Source organism: Budorcas taxicolor, chromosome 12, assembly GCF_023091745.1.
Source record: "Budorcas taxicolor isolate Tak-1 chromosome 12, Takin1.1, whole genome shotgun sequence".
Lineage (NCBI taxonomy): Eukaryota > Metazoa > Chordata > Mammalia > Artiodactyla > Bovidae > Budorcas > Budorcas taxicolor.
This window is the reverse complement of record NC_068921.1, coordinates 69765366-69791524: the sequence shown is the minus strand read 5'-3', so window position 1 is coordinate 69791524 and position 26159 is coordinate 69765366. Positions and strand designations below refer to the sequence as shown.

At 40.0% G+C, this 26159-nt stretch overlaps 1 protein-coding gene across 1 annotated transcript in view; it reads right to left on the bottom strand.

The window, feature by feature from the left end:
• The window catches only part of LOC128057588 (ATP-binding cassette sub-family C member 4-like), a 286799-nt gene that overhangs the window by 126611 nt on the left and 134029 nt on the right, over positions 1–26159 (bottom strand). The window contains exons 9-11 of the mRNA XM_052650036.1: positions 19201–19302; positions 11751–11840; positions 7348–7539 (exon numbers count right to left, since the gene is read on the bottom strand). Of these exons, the coding sequence (XP_052505996.1) occupies positions 7348–7539; positions 11751–11840; positions 19201–19302 (384 nt within the window). The remainder of the gene's footprint in view (positions 1–7347; positions 7540–11750; positions 11841–19200; positions 19303–26159) is intronic.

Genomic DNA, 26159 nt, shown 5'->3' with positions numbered 1-26159 from the left:
AAGCAACTTATACAGCTCAAGTCCAGAAAAATAAATGACCCAGTCAAAAAATGGGCCAAAGAACTAAATGATATTTCTCCAAAGAAGACATACGGATGGCTAACAAACACATGAAAAGATGCTCAACATCACTCATTACCAGAGAAATGCAAATCAAGACCACAATGAGGTACCGTGTCACCCTGGTCAGAATGGCTGCTTTCCAAAAGTCTACAAGCAAAAAATGCTGGAGAGGGTGTGGAGAAAAGGGAACCCTCTTACACTGTTGGTGGGAATGCAAACTAGTACAACCACTATGGAGAACAGTGTGGAGATTCCTTAAAAAACTACAAATAGATCTGCCTTATGACCCAGAAATCCTACTGCTGGGCATATACACTGAGGAAACCAGAATTGAAAGAGACACATGTACCCCAATGTTCATCACAGCACTGTTTATAATAGCCAGGACATGGAAACAACCTAGATGTCCATCAGCAGATGAATGGATAAGAAAGCTGTGGTACATATACACAATGGAGTATTACTCAGCCATTAAAAAGAATACATTTGAATCAGTTCTAATGAGGTGGATGAAACTGGAGCCTATTACACAGAGTAAAGTAAGCCAGAAAGAAAAACACTATTATAGTATACTAACACATATAAATGGAATTTAGAAAGATGGAAATGATAACCCTGTATGTGAGACAGCAAAAGAGACACAGATGTATAGAACAGTCTTTTGGACTCTATGGGAGAGGGAGAGGGTGGGATTATTTGGGAGAATGGCAGTGAAACATATATAATATCATGTAAGAAACGAATCACTAGTCTAGGTTTGATAGAGGATACAGGATGCTTACGGCTGGTGCACTGGGATGACCCAGAGAGATGATATGGGGAGGGAGGTGGGAGGGGGGATCAGGGTTTGGAACTCATGTACACCTGTGGTGGATTCATGTCAATGTATGGCAAAACTAATACACTATTTTAAAGTAAAAATATTAAAAATAAATTTAAATTTTTTTAATAAATAAATATATAAATCAGAAAAATAAATAAATAAAAGTTAACTGCTTCTGGAAAATAAAAAAAGAACTAAATAGACAAATCAGAGTACCTGGTGGGGGTAGGGGAAGATAATAAGAACATCCTGAAATGACAAGATAACAACCAATGTTTATGTTACACAGTATTATATTACAAATCTTGAATTGCCTGTAATTACCACTAGACAGATCCTGGCACAGACAAACAGAGTTTGAGGGAGTTTGTTATCTACTACACCCATCAGGCATCAATCTATGATGCCCAGCAGTATCTTTCTGCACATAAAGCCCTCTTTTGTCTCTATTTTAGCAAATTTGGGCAGAAAGCAAGTGGCACAATAGGGTCTCCAGGATAATAATTTTTCTGATTTCCCTAAGTCTCACTTTCCTCTTCTACAGAATGCGCTGCAGAAACAAGAGTCACTAAACTCAATGATGCTGTGAGAATCAAAATACACATATGAACACCTTCCATAAATAAAAAAAAGGACATAAATTGATTGTAACTTGCTATTGGTGACTGAGGCCTATTTTCACATCAAGGCAACAATGGGACTCCGTTCATAGTGTGGATCACAATATGCAAAGTATGTGACCAAAAGAAAAAGAAAGAGACTGTCTCCATCATAACCCTCCCTGACAGCCACAAAGACATACAGGCACACAGGTTCCCTGCTCATTCAAAGCTTAAACTGGAGTGCGTCCAATGAAGGGCAGCAATAGCTCTGTTGTGGAAATTCATTATTTCACCATCTTTCTTTGTGGAGCTCAGAAATTATCATCTCAAGCTTTTGTTTTAATGAAAAACAACAGGTCATTTTAAGATAGTTTCCCAGCCTCACACACACACACTGTTTACTTGGCCTCTGTTTCACTGTTAACAGTCTTCACAAACTGTTCCACTTAGGTTTTATGCTTTGGTTTTACATTGTTTTCATTTCTTTCTCAAAACAGCACCAAATTGTAGCACAGCAATTTCAATCACGCTCTAGAAAAGGCACCTGAATCCACTCCTTCATTTAGCACAGTCAGGGCATAAGAAACAAGCTCTCTCTCTCCAGGTCTGGTGGGAGGACTTCGAGTACATCATTGACTCTGACAATTCAGTTCAGTCGCTCAGTCGTGTCTGACTCTTTGCGACACCATGGACTGCAGCATGCAGGCTTCCCTATCCATCACCAACTCCCAGAGCTTGCTCAAACTCATGTCCATTGAGTTGGTGATGTCATCCAACCATATCATCCTCTGTCATCCCCTTCTCCTCCTGCCTTCAATCTTCCCCAGCATCAGGTCTTTTCCAATGAGTCAGTTCTTTGCATCAGATGGCCAAAGTATTGGAGTTTCAGCTTCAGCATCAGTCCTTCCCATTAATATGCAGGACTAGTTTCCTTCAGGATTGACTAGTTTGATCTCCTTGCAGTCCAAGGGACTCACAAGAGTGTTCTTCAACACCACAGTTCAAAAGCATTAATTCTTTGGTGCTCAGCTTTCCTTACGGTCCAACTCTCACATCCGTACATGACTACTGGAAAAACCATAGCTTTGACTAGATGGACCTTTGTTGGCAAAGTAATGTCTCTTCTTTACAATATGCTATCTAGGTTGGTCATAGCTTTTCTTCCAGGGAGCAAGTGTCTTAATTTCATGGCTGCATTCACCATCTGCAGTGATTTTGGAGCCCAGAAAAATAAAGTCTCTCACTGTCTCCATTGTTTCCCCATCTATTTACCATGAAGCTATGGGACCAGATGCCATGACATTCTTTTTTTGAATGTTGAGTTTTAAGCCAAATTTTTGGCTGTCCTCTTTCACTTTTGTCAAGAGATTCTTTAGTTCCTTGGGGTTTTCTGCCATAAGGATGATGTCATTGCATATCTGAGGTTATTGATATTTTTCCCTCCAATCTTGACTCCAGCTTGTGCTTTATCCAGCCCAGCATTTCGCATGATATACTCTGCATATATGTTAAATAAGCAGGATGACAATATATAGCCTTGACATACTCCTTCCCCAATTTGGAACCAGTCTATTGTTTCAGGTCCAGTTCTAACTGTTGCTTCTTGACCTGCATATAGATTTCTGAGTAGGCAAGTAAGGTGGTCTGGCATTCCCATCTCTTGAAAAACTTTCCACAGTTTGTTGTGATCCACACAATCAAAGGCTTGGGTGTAGTCAATAAAGCTGAAGTAGGTGTTTTTCTAGAACTCTCTTGCCTTTTTGATGATCCGACGGACATTGGCCATTTGATCTTTGGTTCCTCTACCTTTTCTAAATCAAGTTTGAACATCTGGAAGTTCATGGTTCACATACTATTGAAGCATGGCTTGAAGAATTTTGAGCATTACTTTGCTAGCATGACAATTACTCTGACAATTATTCATGGACACACCACAGACAGGAAAAATATTTCAGAGGATTTGAAGTAAAATCCAAGTCAGGTTAATTCCAAGCCACCATTTTCTAATTAGGTTAAAGGGAAAAGCCTGAGTTGAGCATATATTACAGTTCCTTCCACTGACAGGAAGGTGTTCTTATTCATGTTATTTTCCTGTTAGTTAAATTTAACCAATTCTCACTGAACAGCAGACACACAAACTAGAGGCAAACTAGGAAATGGTGCTGCTGATTCTTGATGCCATCCATCCAGAAGAACACGAAGAGCCCTTCACTGATGGTGGAGACTTAGTGTAGAAACACCACACAGTAGACTGTTGAAACCATAAATGAGGCCCTGACAGAGGAAGGCTGGGTTCCAGAGTCAAACGGCAGATGTCTTGCCTTTCTTACAGCTTTTCTTCCAATTGGGATTGCCCTTCCTCTCATGGCCTGTCAATATCTTGCCCATCTTCCCAGGCTCAGCCCAAACACACTCTCCCATGAACCCATCCTGGACTCATCTCTTCCTGCTGGTTTCCTAAGGTTCTGTTTACATCTCTCATCTCTCATGAAGTACCTGTCTTATTTGGTCCATCATTTGTACACATGCACATGGTGTCTCTCAGCTCCTGGAGGGTAAGATCTGTGGTGGACCCCAATGCTGTTTATCTCTAATCCTCACAACAAGCTGCACAGGAAGTACTGGCCCCCCATCACAGATGGGGAAACTGAGACTAAGTGAGGTCACATCACTGCTCTGAGGAATGCCTTTACATAATGTACTATATATAGGGCACTTACATAAATATAAATTTAAATAATGGAAGTTAAATAGTCAAATACCTTCTTTCTTATATGTCATATTTTATGGATGTTTTTTACCAAAAACTGAGCTTATAATTAAGAGCTAATTTTTTCAAAATTATTCTAACATTTATGAAGTGCCTGTTATGTCCCTAGCAATCAGGTGCTTTAAAATCATTCCTGCATTTCATCCTCAAAACAACATTATGAGGTTGATAGTATTATTATCTCTATTTTACAGATGAAGAATCACACACCTAGCAAACAGAGAAACAGATCAATTCCTGAGCCTCTGACTCCTGAGCCTTGAAGTTGATGTCATCAGTCTGAATTGATGTTGCCACTGTGATTACTTCATTTCTCCCTATTTTATCATATTAATAGAAATGTTTTCAGCTCAATGAACTTAAATGTTTACTTCAATTAAATCTAGGATAATATATCATGTTGTAATTAACATATGTAATACAAGAAAATTTACTCTTTTTTCCATTTTTTCTTCCAGGATTTGGGGGCAGTGGGGTTAGGGAAAACAGTGAGGAGAAATCTTTATTTATATGTATGTATATTTGCAGATAAAAGGGCTATAATAGTAAAAATAGCTACCATTTACTCAAACACTGGCAAGTTTGCATTCCACATGCACGACCTGTAATGTTTACAATAATCCCATCTCTCCCTGCATTCAATAAGAAAAGAAATTGAGATAAACACCCAGAGTTAATAACTAAGATTGTTTCTCTCCAAAAGCCAAGCCTTTTCTACTACACATACAGTTTCTGTAACTACAGGCCAAAATAGTTCTAGGACACCCCTATTATCTATGAAAGTGTTATGCCCATCCACTGATACAGGGATTCCAAAAAAGATAAGCAAAGAGTCTCATTAGGTGGTTCCCAGGTGTAAAAACCTTGCTGACCTCTTGCTAATCATAGTCACAGATGACATTTCAGAGCAGAAACAAAACCTCCTGGATATCCTCTGATCCAGAGTCCTTGTTTTGCTTCAGATACATCAGAGGTCCAGGCAGGAAACAGGATATGTCCAGAATGACAGTGAGCAAGTGACAAAGCTGGGGTCAGAACTCTGCTCTCCGATTCCTCCCTTCCTGCCAAGGAGGAAATGGACACAAGGGGCCCCAATTCCATGTCCCAACCACACAGAAAACAGGAGAGCAGTCCATGTTCATAAACGTCACATCACATACAGAAGAATCACTGTGCAAGCCAGTCCTGCAGGGCCCCTTCCCACCAGAGTCTGTGCTGCACACATGCCCTAGGCTGGGTGAAGCCCCATGACACTGCCCGCATTACTGGTCCAGTAACCCCATGTGGCTGCAGCAAAGTATTGGCTCCCATAGAAAATACCGAATGGCAGCCACTGTCCCAGTACCTGCTCTTCTCCAAAGATGCTCAAGTGTGGGAAGAAAGATAAGGCTGAGCTTTCCAGAAAGGCAAGGTCATAAAAGAAACAGCCACACAGTGGCCTGGGTCTTTGGAGCCTAACCTGGACATCAAAAATTTAACTTGATTAAGGTAATTATTAACCTATTTCTTATGAAATGTCTGAAATCTATTTATTTCCCATCCCACTTTCATAAATCACCCAATTATTTTAATATGTTGTTCCTGATAAACTTCCTCAATTGAAAGGTAGCATGGCACTGTGGAGTCTAGAGTCCTGCTGAAATAGCTCTGAACCTGAGCTGCCAGTGTTGAGGTGAGTTATTTCTTCTTGCCAAGCCTCAATTTTACCAACTATAAAATGAAGTGGTAACCTCAAAGACACTGGTAAAAGATTCATAACTCCTATTTCTTTTTATATGTGTACATGTGTGCATGTGTGAGTGATACACAGAAAACAGACTGGCACAAGGACTCAATAAATGAGAGCTATTATCTCACTGTCTTACATTTGCTTTCCCTCTTATTTTTCTTACACAGTATGTACATCATTTAATAAAAATCTAGTTCACTGTTGCTAACTTGACATCATTTCTAAAAAAGCACAATCATCCATTAACAACAACCCAGGAGAAAGAAACAAGAATTAAACAAGCAATTCTGTTTGTCCACATCATCATGTAACAGCACTCACCTGATACAATCTATGAAATTCAAGCCACTGTCCAAGCAAAGTTACTATTTTCTCAGAAAGTGGGTCTGGAGCCTTCAACCTCACACCTTTGAAAGTCTGTCCCAGCCTTTTCTTCACAGTATAAAGAAGTCAGATGTCCAGACTGCACTAAACAGACCCCAGGGGAAGCCCTTTAACATTGTTGTTCACTGATTTTTCTAACCCAAGAGAGTAACATATTATTTATCAGTATTTAAATTTTTCTTTCTTTTTGCCAAATTATATTTTCCTATCAGGTAAGTTTAGTTTTCATGATTCACTAATTTATATCCCAATGTACAGATAAACATTTCATCTTGCCATTTCCTGTGAAATTCAGTGCCATTCCTGAAAACAACTTCTCCATAGTAAAAGATACAGTATTAAAAGGAAATGTTAAAGCATTCCATTTTCTTTAAAGAATAAACTACAAGTCAAAAATGAAGTGGAGAGGGAAACCTAGAGACTGAAATGGAGCTGTAAACACAGACTAGAAGCTTGATGGTATTCAAGAATTTTAGCTATTTTTCAGGTGAAATGTGTGGTAATTTTTTTTCCCAAAGGCTATCCTATCTTGTAGAGAAAACTAATGATGTGTTTATAGATGAACTAATCTGAGGTCTAGGATCTGCTTCAGAATACTCTGGGGTCAAGGTAGGGCTGGCAGGGGGCAGGAGTAGAGATGTAGCAAGACTGGCCACCAGCTAATCTTGGCTAAAGCTGGGGGTGGGTACATGAGTGTTCATTACACTACACTATTTCTGCAAATTTTGGTAATCATTCATTAAAGAAAGAAATTTAAAAGTGAATAAAACATTATAAAATTAAACCACCCACTACTTTCTAAAGGCATTCTGTAAGTGCTGCTATCACATTGACATTGAAACAGCTGGGTTACATGTGTTTATTTACCCAGAAATCTTTCAAAATTTGAAACAAAATTTTAACAAACTCTGTAGTTTAAACCAACACTATCATTATTTGAAATATGAGTATATGCAATTCAAAAGTCATTACTCACCTTTTCCAAAGCGCAAGCCTTTATAACTTTCATATATCGTTTCTTTTCATACTTCTTCCCAAATAAAATGTTACTTCTCACAGTTCCTGAGAGCACCCAGGGCTGCTGAGAAACATACGCAATCCTCCCGTGCACGCTGACCTTCCCCTGGCTCGGGGGCAGCTCCCCCAGCACAGCGCCTAACAGAGAGGACTGAAACAGACGGCAACACACACACATGAACAGGCAGCACTCAGGATAGAACAAGACCTGTAGCACAGCAGACCCCACAGTCATACTTCATACACTATAGAACCCTTTCATTTAGAACAGAATGAAGTAGAGCCCTGGCAATTGTGAAAAAAATAAATAAATAAAATGAAATAACCCTATTGGTCCACGGGAAACTAATGGTTGATAAGGAACATTAATATAATACTATAAGAACCTAAACTGCTCAGAGTTTCACCCAAATGAATAATTATACTCAGAAAAGACTAGCTAAGAATGCTAAACATTCTTAACTAGCAGAGCAGCCCAGCAGAATGTGTATTTCATGAATCCAATGTTTAGTGTAGTTGTTTCTGCATCCAGGTATCCTTTACTTGACAAACACTTATTATTAAAAAGCTACATGTGAAGAATATATCCAAATATTATTATTAAGAGGACTCTGAAGTGAGTTGTGTCCAAAGAGCAAAAGTCCATCCTTGAGGAAATCATCATTGTCTTGTGTACACATCTCACATCTAGATTTCCACATTTTGTTGTTTCAGACCAAGTACAGATGCTAGTTCCAAACAGGCAAAGGAGTACATCAAAGGTGTATATTGTAACCCTGCTTATCTAACTTACATGCCATAGTGCGTCATGAGAAATGCTGGACTGGATGAAGCACAAGTTGGAATCAAGATTGCCAGGAGAAATAATCAATAACCTCAGATATGCAGATGACACCACCCTTATGGCAGAAAGTGAAGAAGAACTAAAGAGCCTCTTGATGAAAGTGAAAGAGGAGAGTGAAAAAGTTGGCTTAAAACTCAACATTCAGAAAACTAAGATCATGGCATTTGGTCCCATCACTTCATGGCAAATAGAGGGGGAAACAGTGTTAGACTTTATTTTGGGGGGCTCCAAAATCACTGCAGATGGTGATTGCAGCCATGAAATTAAAAGACACTTGCTCCTTGGAAGAAAAGTTATGACCAACCTAGACAGCTTATTAAAAAAGCAAAGACATTACTTTGCCAACAAAGGTCCATCCAGTCAAGGATATGGTTTTTCCTTTAGTCATGTATGGATGTGAGAGTTGGACTATAAAGAAAGCTGAGCACCAAAGAATTGATGTTTTTGAATTGTGGTGTTGGAGAAGACTGTTGAGAATCCCTTGGACTGCAAGGAGATCCAATCAGCCCATCCAAAAGGAAATCAGTCCTGAATATTAATTGGAAGGACTGATGTTGAAGCTGAAACTCTAATACTTTGGCCACCTGATGCGAAGAGCTGACTCTTTTGAAAAACCCCTGATGCTGGGAAAGATTGAAGGCGGGAGGAGAAGGGGAAGACAGAGGATGAGATGGTTGGATGGCATCACCAACTCAATCGATATGAGTTTGAGTAAACTCCGGAAGTTGGTGATAGACAAGAAGGCCTGGCATGCTGCAGTCCATGGGGCGCAAAGAGTCAGACACAACTGAGCAACTGAACTGAACTGAACTGACAGCTGCATATTTACTTCAAATCTTTAACAACACATAAATGTGGTATGTCTGTGTCCACATCACACTAAGCTGAAATAATCTGCCTGTGTATCTGTCTCACCCAGGAACCTGGTTGCCTCTGCAGGGCAGAGGCATCAGGGTCTTGCTCATGTCCAAATCTCTAGCTCCAGCACATGGCTGCACCTTCACTACACATGCACTGGTGGGACCAAGTCAAGTCACGTGAGGAAATGCTCAGAGCTTCCTGGAAGAGCCTTTGCAACCTCCAGACTTCCTGGAAGGGCCACTGTAATGAAAAGGAAGTCCCCATGTCTCTGTCCATCCTGAATAGCTGTCACATAAATAACTTCCTTTAATGAGATGTCCAAATTCCCAACAAGCTGTTTCCGACTGTACAACATGAAGCACCAAGAAGGAAAACATAATGTGTGTTTATCCAGATTTCTGTGGCCATGATACCTTCTTGTAAAATAAAAGTTTCATGGAACACACCTAGAGAAATGCTGTTCTAGATACATCTAGTTAAAACTGTTTTGCTTATAGTAGCATGAAAAGTCAAAGAAAAGTCCTTCCCCAGTAAGAAAACCATTGGCAGGACTTCCCTGCTGGTACAGTGGTTAACACTCAGTGTTTCCACTGAAGGGTGCATGGTTTTGATCCCTAGTTGGGGAACTAAGATCCCACATACCTCACAGGTGCAGCAAAAACAACAACAACAACAACAAAGAAGTAAACCAGAAGCAGACATTCTTGCAATGGATATTGAAGGAAAGTTCTATCTTCTTGCCAATAAAACTAATAAAGATCTTTCTCAAAGGGAAAAAAAATTGTGTTACTAGCAACAAAAAATCAGAAGGAAAAATTAAGGACATAATCCCAATCATCATTGTATCAAAAAGAATAAAATACTTAGGGAAAAAATTACCTAAGGAGACAAAAGACCAAAATGAAGAAAACTGTAAGACACTGATGAAAGAAATCAAAGATGACATGAATAGATACACTGTGTTCTTGGATTGTAGGAATCAATATTGTGAAAATGATTATACTACCCAAAGCAATATACAGATTCAGTGCAATCCCTGTCAAATTATCCATAGCATTTTTCACAGAACTAGAACAAAAATTTTTACAATTTGTTTAGAAACACAAAAGATCCCAAATAGCCAAGATAATCTTGAGAAGGTGAAGGTGAAGTCGCTCAGTCATGTCCGACTCTTTGCAACCCTGTGGACTGTAGCCTACCAGGCTCCTCCGTCCATGGGATTCTCCAGGCAAGAATACTGAAGTGGGTTGCCATTTCCTTCTCCAGGGGATCTTCCCGACCCAGGGATCAAACCCAGGTCTCCTGCAGCATTTTTCACAGAACTTGAACAAAAATTTTTACAATTTGTTTAGAAACACAAAAGATCCTAAATAGCCAAGATAATCTTGAGAAGAAAAGGAAAAAAAAAAAAAAACAGAGCTGGAAGAATCAAGCTCTCTGACTTCAGACTATACTAAAAAGCTATAGTAATCAAGACAGTATGGTGCTGGCACAAAAAAATAGAAATACAGATCAATGGAACAGTATGGCAAGCCCAGAGATAGATCCATGCACCTATGAGCACCTTTATCTCTGACAAAGGAGGCAAGAATATACATTGGAGAAAAGATAGTCTCTTCAATAAGTGATGCTGAGAAAACTGGACAGCTACATGTAAAATAATGAAATTAGAACACTTCCTAACATCATATTGTTCTTGTTTTAGGAGGGAGACCTGGGTTCAATCCCCTGGAAGACAGCATGGCAACCCACTCCAGTATTCCTGCTGGAGAATCCCCATGGACAGAGGAGCCTGGCAGGCTACAGTCCAAGAGTTGGACACAACAGAGTGACTAAGCACAGCTCAGCACAGAAAGCTGCTTATATAGCACAGGGAGTTCAATTCAGTGCTCTGTGATGACCTAAAAGGGTGGGATTGGGGGAGGGTGGGAGGGAGGCTCAAGAGCAAGGGGATATATATATATATATATATATATATATATATATATAGACATACTTACAGCTGAGTCAGGTTGTTGTACAGCAGAAACTAACACAACATTGTGAAGCAATTATGTTCCAATTGAAAAATAAATTTAAAAAAAAGAATGACCATGGATGACTTATTAAAACAATGTAAACCTAAGACAATAGAATAGCATTTTTAATGAGCTGAAAGATAGGGACTATAATCATCATGGAGATTTCATAAGTATGACCATCAACAAAAACTTCTCAAGAGGGTAAATCTTTATAGATCCCTCTGTGGAATGAACTTACACTTTGGCTCAGAAGGTCCCTGGGTCCTCCAATGACTGTCCAGGACTCCTGTGCCCATGAGAAAACTATGCCAGGCCTCTCCATGTTCTTCTCAGCAAGTTTCATGGCACTCACTGCAATCCTTACCAAATATCTTTTATATGACATTATAAATTATAAGGAATCAATACACTGTGTACATGTAAAACTTTCTGAGAATCAAGATAGAAGTGTGGGACCAAAACTGAGGCAATGCAGAGATGGGTTTCACTGTAATTATTTTACTATTATTCAATGTCAATAAACTATCCTGTTTGAAAAAACAAACAAACATTGTACACACAGCTTTGGGCTCAACTCTGAGAATTTAATACGGACTATAGTGTTGCATCAAGCTGCCAAAAGGCAACACAACTTACCTTTCCGGCGCCCACAGGTCCTACCACAGCTAACAGTTCACCAGGTCTGACAGTAAAGGAAAGGCCTTGTAGTGTTGGGGTTCTTAATTCCTGCAAATTAAAGTTTATAAAAACATACCCATTTCAATAAAGTAAAGCCAAATGCTACAGAAAATGGAGAAAATAATATAATATTCATTGACATGCAAATTAACCCAAATTTTCTCCTGCCTATTTTAAGACATCCTGTCCTGGAGGCCTTTTCATCCAATCATATCTCTTTGGGAGTTTGAAGCAGCTTTAGTTCCCTTAGGCACCCACAGATTTTAAGTAGGTGAAAGGACAAGGCACCTGCATGAAGTGAAGTGAAAAATTCATGATGCATATTAACTTATTAAAATAATATACTTTATAGAGTATCCAGTATGTGAAGTTTTTTAATCATTTATGTTTTTCACTATGACCCTTGGCTTTAATTGACTAATCTCATCTAATTGATTAATCTCATTAATCTCCACAAGGGAGCTACATAGGTATGTGGCAGACCTGGCCCTTTAAATAATTTGAATCTCCACTAATTGCTCCATTTTCACTTGATAAAGAAAGAATCTCAGTAATGCTCAGCAAGCAAAGGAGCACTTTATATAAAGAAGCCATTCTTGATACGGGTAGGCCAAAAAGTCTGTTCAGTTTTTTCTGTAAGATGGCTCTAGTAACACTAAGTTGTCTAACTTTATTCAAAACAATGTCATTAAGATTGTATTACGACAGCTGTCATATAAGCATGCATTTTAAAAAACTTTTCAAAATTGGTGAATTTTTGTGTAGCCATTTTAATATTAAAATAAAAAAGCAACATTTTTGGCACATTATGTTTTACTATTTCAAGAGAGGTAAAAATGCAACTGAAATGCAGAAAAAGATTTGTGCAGTGTATGGAGAATATGTTGTGACTGAACGAATGTGTCAAAAGGGGCTTGCAAAGTTTCGTGCTGGATATTTCTTGTTGGACAATGCTCTACTATTAGGTATGCCAGTTGAAGTTGATAGAGATCACATCAAGACATTGAGAACAAATGATGCTATACCACACAGGAGACAGCTGACGTACTCAAAATATTCAAATATTTCATTCAAGTATTGAATGGAAATCATTTGCACAAGCTTGGTTATGTTAATCACTTTGATATTTGAGTCTCACAGAAGTTAAGCAAAAAAAACCCTTCTTGACCATATTTCTTCAGGCAGTTTTCCACTTACATGTAACAGAAACATTCCATTTTTAAAACAAATTGTGACAGGTGATAGAAAATGGATACTGTACAATATTGTGGAACAGAATAGATTTCGGGCAAGCGAAATGCACCACCACCAACCACACCAAAAGCTAATCTTCATCCAAAGAAGGTGATGTTGTGTATATGGTGGGATTGCAATGGGATCCTCTATTATGAGCTCCTTCCAGAAAACCAAATGATTAATTCCAACAAGTACTGCTCCCATTAGACCAATTGAAAGCAGCTCTCTATGAAAAGCATCCAGAACTAGTCAACAGAAAATGCATAATCTTCCATCAGGATAACACAAGATTGCATGTTTCTTTGATGACCAGGCAAAAAACTGTTACAGATTGGCTGAGAAGTTCTGACTGATCTCCCGTATTCACCAGACATTGTACGTTTGGACTTCCATTTATTTCAGTCTTTACAAAATTATTTTAATGGAAAAAATTCAATTCCCTGAAAAACTGTAAAAGGTATCTAGAACAGTTCTTTGCTCACAAAGATTAAAATAATTGAAAAGATGAAATTATGCAGTTGCTTGGAAAATGGTAGTAGGTAGGAGAACACAACAGTGCTGTTCAATCAAGTTCTTGGTGACAATCAACCAGAGCAACAAGAACTCTGAGAGAGGGCTCCAGGAAAAGTTAAATTAGGAAGACTACCCATGTCCTTTGGCCACATGGAAAACAGTACTGACAAGCAGCTGAATTAGGAAAGAAGAATTATTGATGGTTTTATATATATAAACTAATCAAATGAAAAATAGATAAATTTCAGAAGGGTAGGAGGAACTTTCATGAAAAAAAAAGTAATCATTGCATACTACTTTTCCTAGCAGTTAATGATATTTACATGGTCATAAATAGCAAATAAAAATTTAACCCAAAATTGTGAAAAACTGAAAAGTTCTTGGTGAAAATTAAACCTGTGTCTTTTATTTTTACTTAAAAACCAAAGAAACTTTTTAGCCAACCATAAAAAAAAACTTCTGTAAAAGGCAATCAAGGCTCTAATCTCACTAGAGCTCTAACTTAACACCAAAACCAACAAAAACAAAAAAGGGAATAGGTGTAAAGTATGACATCATGGGTTACAGTGATAGCCCTAGCCCTAAATTTTACACCTATCACATGCATTACCTGACCTGGCTAAACAGGGATAACAAAGTACTTCTGTTAAAAAAAAAAAAAAAAAATAGATGTGCTGTTGCATGTACAATCCAACACAAGAGCAAACAACAGAGTACTCATAATGCCATTCACAAGTTGTATTTCTGAGTAATCTGTAAGTTCTAAGGTAAAGAGATTTACAGGTATGTATATATACATACATACATTTACATATACTAAGTATTAAGAAAACTTCTCAGTAACTGCTAGTTTTTTTGTTTTTCTTAAGAGAGTGATCACATGTGATTAGCAAAATGCCTGAAAGACTAAAGGAACAGGATCTAGATTAAAAGTTTAGAAAATCTTCTAAGTGAAAAATTCCTCTGGAAATAACTGAACTGATTATGGAACAGTCACTTGCTAAAACAACAATTACTTTTAATCACCAAATTATACCAGATGTTATAGGTATTACAAATAATATAAAGCAGAAGAAAAGCTATGAAAAACCTAGACAGCATATTAAAAAGCAGAGACGTTACTTTGTTGACAAAGATGCATCTAGTCAAAGCTATGGTTTCTCCAGTAGTCATGTATGGACGTGAGAGTTGAACTATAAAGAAAGCTGAGCACCAAAGAATTGATGCTTTTGAACTGTGGTGTTGGAGAAGACTCTTGAGAGTCCCTTGGACTGCAAGGAGATCCAACCAGACTAAGGAAATCAGTCCTGAATATTCAATGGAAGGACTGATGCTGAAGCTGAAGCTCCAATACTTTGACCTCCTGATGTGAAGAACTGACTCACTGGAAAAGACCCTGATGCTAGGAAAGAAGGAAGGCAAGAGAAGAAGGGACGACAGAGAATGAGATGGTTGGATGGCATCACTGGTTCGATGGACATGAGATTGAGCAAGCCCTGGGTGTTGGTGATGGACAGGGAGGCCTGGAATGTTGCAGTCCATGGGGTCACAAAGAGTCAGACACGACTGAGCCACTGAACAGAATTGAACTGAACTTATCAAGAAGAAACTAAATTTTAATACATGAGAAACATTTTTAAGCTTATCCACTCCTTTCTTCTTGCCTGACACTTAGGGTTCCTATTTTACTACTTTTCACTTGGTTAAGACTACAAAATACAAACATCAGATTCCTGTCTGCAGATCTCAAAGTCTATCAGGGCCACACACTGAGTTCCCTCCCTGTTCAGGCTTCGGGATCAGGCACTGCTCTGCCACAACCAGAAGGTGGCAGCACTCGAAGCCCATCGGTACTGGGTATGTTCCCGCAGTTGGACTGTGAAGAAAGCTGAGCGCCAAAGAATTGATGCTTTTGAACTGTGGTGTTGGGGAAGACTCTTGAGAGTCCCTTGGACTGCAAGGAGATCCAACCAGTCCATTCTGAAGATCAGCCCTGGGATTTCTTTGGAGGGAATGATGCTGAAGCTGAAATTCCAGTACTTTGGCCACCTCACACGAAGAGTTGACTCATTGGAAAAGACTCTGATGCTAGGAGGGACTGGGGGCAGGAGGAGAAGGGGATGACAGAGGATGAGATGGCTGGATGGCATCACTGACTCGATGGAAGTGAATTTGAGTGAACTCCGGGAGTTGCTGATGGACAGGGAGGCCAGGCTGCTGCAATTCATGTGGTCACAAAAAGTCGGACACGACTGAGCGACTGAACTGAACTTAACTGACTGATGTTCCCTCATGGTTATTCAGGCTCAGGGGACCGCTGACTCAACAAAGATCATCAGCTGAGTCCCCACTCTGTGTGAGAACAGTTTGAAACCCCTGGCCCATGGAGAGTTGGAGATAACCTCAAATACACTTTAAAGATTAGAGATTGAGATCAATTCCCATCATTTCATGAATAAGACTTGTGTCCATGAGACCATCCCCAACCTGTCCACCTGGCTGTCCAGGGGAGCCAATTAGAGCTCATATCTATCTCCTGCCTCCCAACCCAGCAGAGGCTTAAGACTTAGTTTCTCTTCAAAACTTCCAATGTCTTTGACTTTTTCCCTCCCAAGGGTCCTCTCACCCATGACCTAACTTGACAGCCCCTAACTACTAATGACGCTGCCAAGGTGCACAGTCTTTCCATAGGCAAGTCCAGGACAACACAATAGGGTGTTCTGTACAATTATGCAAGTTGTACAGAAGTCTAAGAACATGTTCTTGAATGTTCTTGGAAGAAGAACAAAACATCTTAGTTTATAATGTTGCATAGTTTGATACAAGAGAAATTTGTTAATTGGTCATACGGTGGCTCGAAAGGTAAAGAATCCACCTGCAATGCAGGAGACCTGGGTTTGATCCCAGGGTTGGGAAGATCCCCTGGAAGAGGGCATGGAAACCCACTCCAGTATTCTTGCCTGGAGAATCCCAACAGACAGAGGAGCCTGGTGGGCTACAGTCCATGGGGTCACAAAGAGACACAACTTAGCAACTAAAAAACAACATACAAAGTATGTGCCCAACAATCACATAAAGTTAACATCATAATGGAATTTTAGTGGTGCTTTCCATAAATGCTTCAAGTGGATTATGACAAGAAATACCAAGCAGGAGGCATATCTAGTCTATTAAGGTAGGGTGGGTCAGGCCCCTTGTATAAGTTCCCATGTACAAAAGGTGTAGGGATGTGGTTGTATATATTTGTTCTGTATATTAACATAGAACATACTACTTTTTTGTTGGTGGAGATGGAAGGTGCTGAGTCAGAAGTAGGTGAACACAATGCAGGTGGCACAACATTGTCACTGGCATGAAAGACAGGAGGAGTCTACAGAGCCTGGACATTTGCTCTGTGGTCCCCACTCTGACAGCAGCCAGGCTCCTGGACTCTGCTCTGGAGGGTGGACTCTCTGGTAGAGGTGTCTCCTCCCTGAGTCCTTCCAGTCCTGGGGTGGGAGCAGCTTCCTGCCTTTGCTAATCACTGAGCTGCCTCATCCACCACTGCTTTGCCCTTTTTTGATCTTTCATCTCCTATGTAACTAATTTCCTGCATGGAATCCCCCATCCCCTGCCACAGGTTTGGGTCTCCTGATTAATTCACAGATACAGGAGGATGTGCACAAAGAACTATAAAGCCGGAGGTGGGAGGAGACTTTCAGTTGTCTGTAATGCGGCTGCACTGGGAGCGCAAACTTGAGAACTTTTGGAGAGTGGTCCCTATTGTTTTTCCTATTTGCTAAATTTCAGAAATAAACCAAGTGCTGGGAAATCTTTGTGATTTCACCAATTCTCCCTGCCAGCTTGCCACACAGTACAACCCTTCAACTTGGAATCACTGGTACTCACTATGCCCACCTGCTCTCTCCTCCTGCCCCTGGCTGCCACCAAAGTAGCCAGAACCATCCAAAAGCTTAAGACAGAGGAGCTCCCACCCTACCCCACAGCAAAGATCCAAATCACTCACACTATGTAATAAGATATTTGATAACATTAAGATATAAAACATATACTGACTGTATCCAAAGTCTCTCTCTGGTCTCTAACAACTGATTGTGTATTTTTTAGTTAACCCCTTCTATACCTCAGCATTTTGTCTCTTCAGTCCTACAAATTCTAATATTATAAATGCATTTACTTTAAGTTCAAAATAGGATAATCCTTTGAAAGTTCTTTTGAAAGTGAGGTAAATAATAATATGTCAAATGCCTTGGGCTGACTTTATTTTCATTGTTAGTAAGTGTTAGTCTCAGTCGCGTCTGACTCTTTGTGATTACATGGATTGTAGCCCACCACGTTCCTCTGTCCATGAAATTCTCCAAGCAAGAATACCACAGTGGTTTGCCATTTCTTTCTCCGGAGTTCCTGTAGGGGAAATTAAAATTGGATGCCTCAAGTCCAAGGGAGCCCCCCAGGCATGTTCATTACCAGAGCATTCCTTTCCTTTGTAAAGCACTTCTGACTGTTAACAATTGTTTGTGAGCCATACAGAGGTCATTGCTTTTTTTGATCCTAACTTATCTAATATGCACCCCAAAGATCTTTCCTTCAGGACAGATGAAATATTTCCCATTTTTGCAAGCTTAAAAACACCAAAACACAAAAGATGCAGACAAATTCCAACAAAAATGGTACAAGACAGATTCCAGCATCAATGCATATAGATGAACTAGCCACCGATAAGGTAAATAAATTTACCCTATAAAACAAATGAACTAATTCTATCTAGGTTACCCACTCCCACAAGAACTAGCTCCCAAATGAACTGGTTCCAAATGAACCAGTTCCCAAATCAGGTAAATAAATTTACCCTACATATGAGCTATGGTGGGCTTGCCCCATGAGAATTAGTTCCCAATGAACTGGTTCAGGGTAGAGTCCAACAATACCTCCCCTCTGTAAGTGGGTACCCAACCAAATTAGCTTGTCCTGTAAAGGAAAAGCCCAGATTAAGGGGAAAAATGTTTCCAGTGTGCACACCAGAGCAACTTACCCTTCAAAATCCAGCCCATCGGCTCTTAACACAAAACGACACACAAAACAAGTGAACCAGTTGAACCAGCTATCAAATTGGGTAGACTTACCCTACAACCAAAATTGAGTCCGTAGACTCTAGAAGTTTGTCAGTTCCTTGTCTCAATAGTCAGTCTCTGAGAGCAGTTGGCACCTCTTCAGGGAATCTTGAAGAAAAGAACCTCAGGACAAACGATCCCAGCAGCTGCTAGGGTCTTGCTCCAATATTCCCTGATTGGTGCCAGCTAGCCACGAGCAGCAAGGCTCCTGGCTGGCTAAGCCAAATTGTTCCCAAGTCCAACGTCACTCTGCTCACTGCATGATAGGCAATGAATCTGAGAGACACGGTTTTGAGGCTAGGAAAAGACTTTAATTGGGGAGCTGGCACACCAAGAAGACTGCAGGCTAGTGCCTCAAAACAACCACCTTTATTTTTAATCTCTATTAATTGCAAACCTCATTCCTGATTCAGAATTTTTATAACATACTTCCATGGTAAATGGGCAAGTCACATTTTGTATCATGTGTAAAATCTCAAAATCCTCCAATAAACCTATGTCACAGTTATCCGTTAGCAGTCACAATCGTGAAATTAAGGATTTGTTACCTTATCCCAAAAAGCAGTGAAATCTTGCATGTTCACAATTGTTTTACCGTCTGATGGCAGCTGATGATTGCACTGTGGTAGCTCATCAAGTAACAGAAAGTTCTATAGAAAAAGGAAAAACACAGATTGTTTAAACTATAGGAACAAAGCACAAGCAAAATAATTGCTTCCATGGAATTTGCAATATATTTTACAACTGTATTTCATCATGTATTGCTGCTACTAAGTCCCTTCAGGCGTGTCCAACTCTGTGTGACCCCATAGACAGCAGCGCACCAGGCTCCCCCGTCCCTGGGATTCTCCAGGCAAGAATACTGGAGTGGGTTACCATTTCCTTCTCCAATGCATGAAAGTGAAAAGTGAAAGTGAAGTCGCTCAGTCATATCTGACTCTTAGTGACTTCATGGACTGCAGTCCACCAGGCTCCTCCATTCATGGGATTTTCCAGACAAGAGTACTGGAGTGGGTTGCCATTGCCTTCTCTGTTACTATGTGTTAGGTCATTAGAAATACTAAATAATATGTAGTATAAACTATTATACCATATAGTGTAGCACATACAGTATACACATACAGCTTATAGTGTGTATATATGTACACACACACACACACACACACACACACACAAAGAGTTCCAGGCCATGGAGCTATCTTTGTAACTTTCTTAACAAGTATACTGGCTCCCCTTTAAAGAACAAATATGTCTCCAAATTTGAACAATACAACAATATCAAGATCTGGGACATTTTTATTGTGTCATTAACAATACACACAAGTTTGACAGAAAATGATTCCATAAATATTTACTGAATCCCACCAGGTTCCAAGCACCATGCAACACTGCTGGGAACACAGAGAGGAAGGTCATTCCCAGGCCTTCAGCAATCAGGTGGCAAAGGACAGACTGGGAACATAAGACCTATGGAAGAAACTCTGAATGAAAGCCTTACTCTGCTTTCCTCCTCCTGTGTACAAATCCCTATCACTGCTTGTCACTAACTATCATTAAATCGTCATTCATAAAAGATAATGCTATTAAGTCTCTATCTCTTTCTTACTTTTCACAAGCATCTTTTCACAAACACTTGTCTCTGCTCCTTAGTCAAATTCCTCTCCTCCTCAGCAGAATGATCACTTCTTCCACTTCTTGCTATTTTCCACACCAATTATTAATAGAAACTATTCATTGCAATTTGGCTGAAAAATAAAGTCTTGAAAATCATTAGAAAACTAATATAACTTTACAGGAAACTCCCTGTTACCCTTTAAATGCTAGAAATAATTCAATGGGAAAAGACACAGTGTGAAAGAAATTGAATAACAGAGACCACTCCCACCCCCACACCCGAGTAGTATGAACATGTAGCAGAGACTACTGGCTGTCCTCAAAACCTGCTCTCTTTCTTCCGTGCTAACAAAACCTTGGGTTTTAGCTGTACATGGCAACCTGGAAAGAGGCCCTCTCTCTCCAGCCTCCTGAGCAGATAGGAGCAGCCATGTGACTAAATCCAGGTCCAGTGGAGGGTGACAACAACCAGGACCTTTCTCCACCGCATGGCCTGAGCCTTGGAGGTTGCCAGCATGGTCAAGGTCAATGCATTTGACATCATGGAGGATCATACTAGCCATGGAGCTTGTTTCAGGTTAAATTATATCCCTCTCCCAAAAGATATGCTGAAGTCCTATCTAGGAACTCCAGTTACATCAAAACGTGACTTTATTTGGAATTAGGGAGGGTCTGATTAAGATGCAGTCATACTGGAGTAGGGGTCACCCTGAATCCAATATGACTGATGTCCTTATAAGGAGACCCAGAGACCAACACAAGCAGAAAACAGCCACCTGAAGAAAACGGAAACTGGAGTGGTGGCAGTTAAAAACCAAGGAACCCAAGGTTTGCCTGCAACCACCAAAATCTAGAAGAGGTAAAGAAAGATTTTCCCTGTGACCAGAATTCAGAGGGATCAGTGACCCTGCTGACACCTTGATTTCAGACTTCCAACCTCCACAACTGGGAAACAATAAATTGCTGTTGTTTTAACCACCTGCTTTGTAGTACTTGGTTATGGCAGCCCCAGAAAACAGATACAAAGCCTTACAAGGTTTCTTGCATGAGTGAAAAACAAAATATATTTCTGTGAAAAGTAGCTTTACCATGCACGATTCTAGGACCTACAGGCACAGAATACTAACCAACACAGGGGACAACTGAAACAAGCATGTGATGATGTTCAAAAAAGAAAATTGACGTGAATAGTAACCTACTACCCTAAACCTCATAAAAAGCCTTCAAATCCTTTACACCCTTACCTATTGTGCCATAAAGCTACAAATTTGATAACCACCGTCTACTTCAAAAGAACAATTGTTCCTCCTTTGTCACCAGGCCCTGGTGGTGGCAGGCAGGGCACAAGGACCACATTGGATTGGACCCTCCAAGAAGTTTCTGTGGCACTAGAACAAGGCAAGGTTACTCCAACTGAGCTCTGTCAAAGATAGCTCTCCTTTATCAAGAAGACTAAGTTACTGTATCAGAAGAAGGTGGTCTTAGAGCAAATTGAAGAATCAGAGAAAAGATATAAGAAAGGTCACTCACTGGGGCATTTAGATGAAATTCCTATTGCATTAAAAGACAGCTTTAGCACATCTGGCATTAAGACAACATGTGCATCAAACATACTGAAAAGTTATGTATCACCTTAAAATGCCACCGAGGTTGTTGGATCAGGGAGCTCTGTTAATGGTAAAAACAAACTTAGATGAGTTTGTTATGGGATATAGAAGCACAGATGACATTTTTGGACCAGTTAAAAACCCATGGAGTTATTCAAAACTATATAGAGAAAAGAGGAAGCAGAAGTCTCATGGTAAGGATAAGGATTCAAATTGGCTTATAACTGGAGGAAGCTCAGGAGGGAGTGCAGTGGCTGTGTCAGCATTCACTTGCTTTGTTGCTTTAGGACCAGAGGATCAGCCAGCAATCCAGCTGCCCACTATGAGGCTGTTGGTTTAAAATCCAGCTATGACTTAGTTTCTTATCATGGCCTCATTCCCCTGGTGAATTCAATGATGTGCCGAGAATCTTAACTAGATGTGTGGATGACACAGCCATTGTGTTGAGTATACTAGCTGGGCAGGATCTCTAAGATTCTACCACAATTCTAGATCCTGTTAAAACTATTTATGCTTCCCAGTTTAACAGATGTGAGCAAACAATGCATAGGAATTCTAAAGGAATATCTTATACCAGAATTGTCAAGTGAAGTACAATCTCTTTGGTCCAAAGCTGCTAATCTCTTTGAGTCTGAGGGGGCCAAAGTAACTGAAGTGTACCTGCCCCACCCACTTATTCAGTTGTCTGCTACCATGTACTGTGTACATCAGAAGTGGTGATGCCGGGAGCCAGCGTGAGGAATCCCGCCGGTGGCAAAGGTCATGAGGAAGGAGGCCTGACAATACGCAAAGGTGGGATCAAGCCTCAGGGGTCCTCCTGGAGATTCTTGGGCAGCTACCCCAAAAACCAGAGTCTGCCTACCTTACTGCATCATGCTTTCACCTACACTTCTGACATTATGGGGGGCTATCCCTGACCACCTTTCTCTGGAAAAAGTTAACTTAGGACTCTCCTAAGTTAATAAATCTCCTGGGCATGACAAGAGTGTTTCAGTCCACAAGCTCGTCTGATGGCTCTCTAGCCTACCTGACAGGTTTGTCTGGCCACATGTGATTGTTCACAGCCTGCCAACCATGAGAGGCACGAGATGCTCTAAAGTTTCTAAAAACAGATTCTTTTGAGAAGTTAGAAAATTATTAGTATAGTATTAGTGAGTTAGTTAGAAATTATACCGGTGGAGGGTTTCATTGTTGAGCCAGTATTTGCTGCTAAGCCTCCATATCCCTTGCCCCTTGTACACACTAATTGATATAACTAGCATATAGGAGAAATAAGTATTAACCTTGATATTAATCACGTTAGACCTTAGGCTAAATTCTTTGATTATAGCCCACTGCACCTTGGCCCTGTAGGAATGTAACTTTATCTGGTGCCTTTGGAGGGTGGTACCTGACTTAAGAAAAATCACCTTTGGAGAAAATAAGTTTTTTGGTTGACTAATCATCATCAGAAAGGGTCATAAAATGTTATCAGGCCTCTTGGCCAGAAGATGATGTAAATCATCTGAGAACTTTGTATATCAGAAGGAATGCAGAAAGAAAGCATGGTTTCAATAAGGGTCAGGACTACTGACCCCGTGTGACTTTGTATTTTCCATTTATTTCTATGTATAACAAAAAGTATAAAAGCGGACCTGGAAAATAAAGGAACGGACGAGTTCCTGGAAAGACTGGTTTCCCCGTGTGGTCTTTTCTCATTCTCTTCTTTTCTGGCTGAATTCCCATCTGGAGCGTGGAGGCTCTCCAAGCCTACTAATTTTGCCTGGGCTTCTAAGATCTGAACGGGGGCGGGGGTGGGGGGGGGCACTTTGTGTCTCCACTCCTTCGGGAGACCAGGAAGACACCTATGGCCTACATAGGTGATGCAAACTCCTTGTTTTGGAGTTTTATTGGTTCTCCATGTAAACCAAGTTATTCAGCCTCTTTTCTCCACTAATTTTCCTACTACACTATTCTTTCCTAATCTCTCTTTATATCTCTAATTAAATAGTTCTTTCCTAGACTCCGACACCATCCCCACTTCAAACTACCCTGGATCCACCTGAGCTGGACCCCAGCATGGCATCAAATATGGCAAGATTTGATAGGTTAGAATATGGTCACTGATTTGACACTGATGTATCTACTGAAGCCATGTATGCTGCAGCTAAACAAGAAGGGTTCAATGATGTGGTAAGGGGAAGAATCCTCTCAGGAAACTTTCTTATTAAAAGAAAAGTATGAGAACTATTTTATCAAAGCAGAGAAAGTGAGATGACTCATTGCTAATGATTTTATGAATGTTTGTAACTCTGGAGTAGATGTTTTGCTAACTTCCACCACCTTGAGTGAGGCAGTACACAAAGTGCCTCAAAGAAGACAACAGAACATGAATTGCCCAGGGTGATATTTTTAAACAGACTGTAAATATGGCAGAATTGCCAGTGGTGAGTATCCCTACTGCCCTGTCAAGCCAAGGATTGTCAATAGGACTGCAGTTTAATGGTTGTGCATTTTGTGACCACCTGCTTTTTTACAATTTGCAAATGGTTTGAAAAACAAGTACGGTTTCCTGTTACTCATCTTCTCAAACTAATGGATGATTGTTCATCAATCTTTGAAAATTAAAAGTTATCTCTGCTTCTCTAAAATAGTAATAATAACTATATCATGCAAATTATAATGACTTTTAAAGCTTTTATATTCTAGACAATTCATGTGATCTTGTAATGTGGTTCATTGTCAGTACAGTCATTCCTTGAAACCACTTTTTAAAATTCTTGTGATGAGGTTAATTATAAAAACTCTGTTAGCATTTATTAAGCATCCATAAGTATAAACAAAGTATAGGATTTCTATTATAATATAATATAATATACCTGTTCCTGAAAAATGATGCATTCTGCAAAAATGTTCATTGAAAACAACACTGCCTACAGTACAAGTAAGCTTAGGGATAAATCTTTCAAAACTTCTACATCTTTGCAACCAAAGCACTAACAAAATCACTGGTACCCTTATTTTTGACAAAGGAGGCAAGAATATACAATGGGGAAAAGATAGTTTTTTCAATAAGTGCTACTGGGAAAACTGGATAGTTACATGTAAAAGAATAGAATTAAAATACCGCCTGACACCATACACAAAGATAAACTCAAAATGGATTAAAGATCTAAATATAAGACTCTAAACTATAAAATCTTAGAGGAAAACATAAGCAAAACACTGTATGACATAAATCACAGCAAGATCCTCTCCTACAGTAATGGAAATTAAAAAATAAATTAACAATGGGACCTAAGTAATTTAAAAGCTTTTTCACAGTAAAGGAAACTGTAAACAAGGTGAAAAGACAACCCTCAGAATGGGAAAAAATAATAGCAAGTGAAACAACTGACAAAGGGTTAATTTCAAAAATATACAAGCAGCTTATACAAATCCATACCAGAAAAACAAATAACCCAATCAAAAAGTGGGCAAAAGACCTAAGCAGACATTTCTCCAAAGAAAAGATATGATGCCTAATAATTACATGAAAAGACGTTATTCATTATTAGAGAAATGCAAATCAAAACTACAATGAGATATCACCTCATACCAGTCAAAATGGCCATCATCAAAAAGTCTACAAATAAATGCTGGAGAGGGTGTGGAGAAAAGGTAACCCTCTTGCACTGTTGCTGGGAATGTGAATTGATATAGCCACTACGGAGAAGAGTATTAAAATTCCTTTAAAAACTAGGAATAAAACCACCGTACGACCCAGCAATCCCACTACAGAGCACATACCCTGAGGAAGCCAAAATTCAAAAAGACACATGTACCCCGATGTTCACTGCAGCTCTAATTACAATAGCTAGGACACGGAATCAAACTAAATGTCTATCAACAGATGAATAGGTTAAAAAGGATTGAGCAAAGACCAAAGGAGATTTAGCCGGCTGCAGACCAGCCCCTCACCCAAGCCCCCAACCCGCCAGAGGCAGAGAGGTAGGTGTGCAAGAGCTAGAGCTGGAAGACAAGGGGCAATCTCAGCCCCAGAGACCAGCATCCTCCACCAAACTGTGAGCAAGCTTTCCAGCTGCTAACCACGTCTTCCTGGGATCCTAGATAGTTGACATCTGCCAGGAAGGTCACAGCCGAGATCAGCTCCCCAGAGGAGACACATGGCACACCTGAGCTGATGCTATCACGGGGCACCTGAGAAACTGAGCAGCTGGGACCGGGGAGGTGATTAAGATGCACGGCCCACCTGGGACAGTGTGCTCACCAAGCACCTGGTCACCTGAGCTGCTTGGACCTGGGAA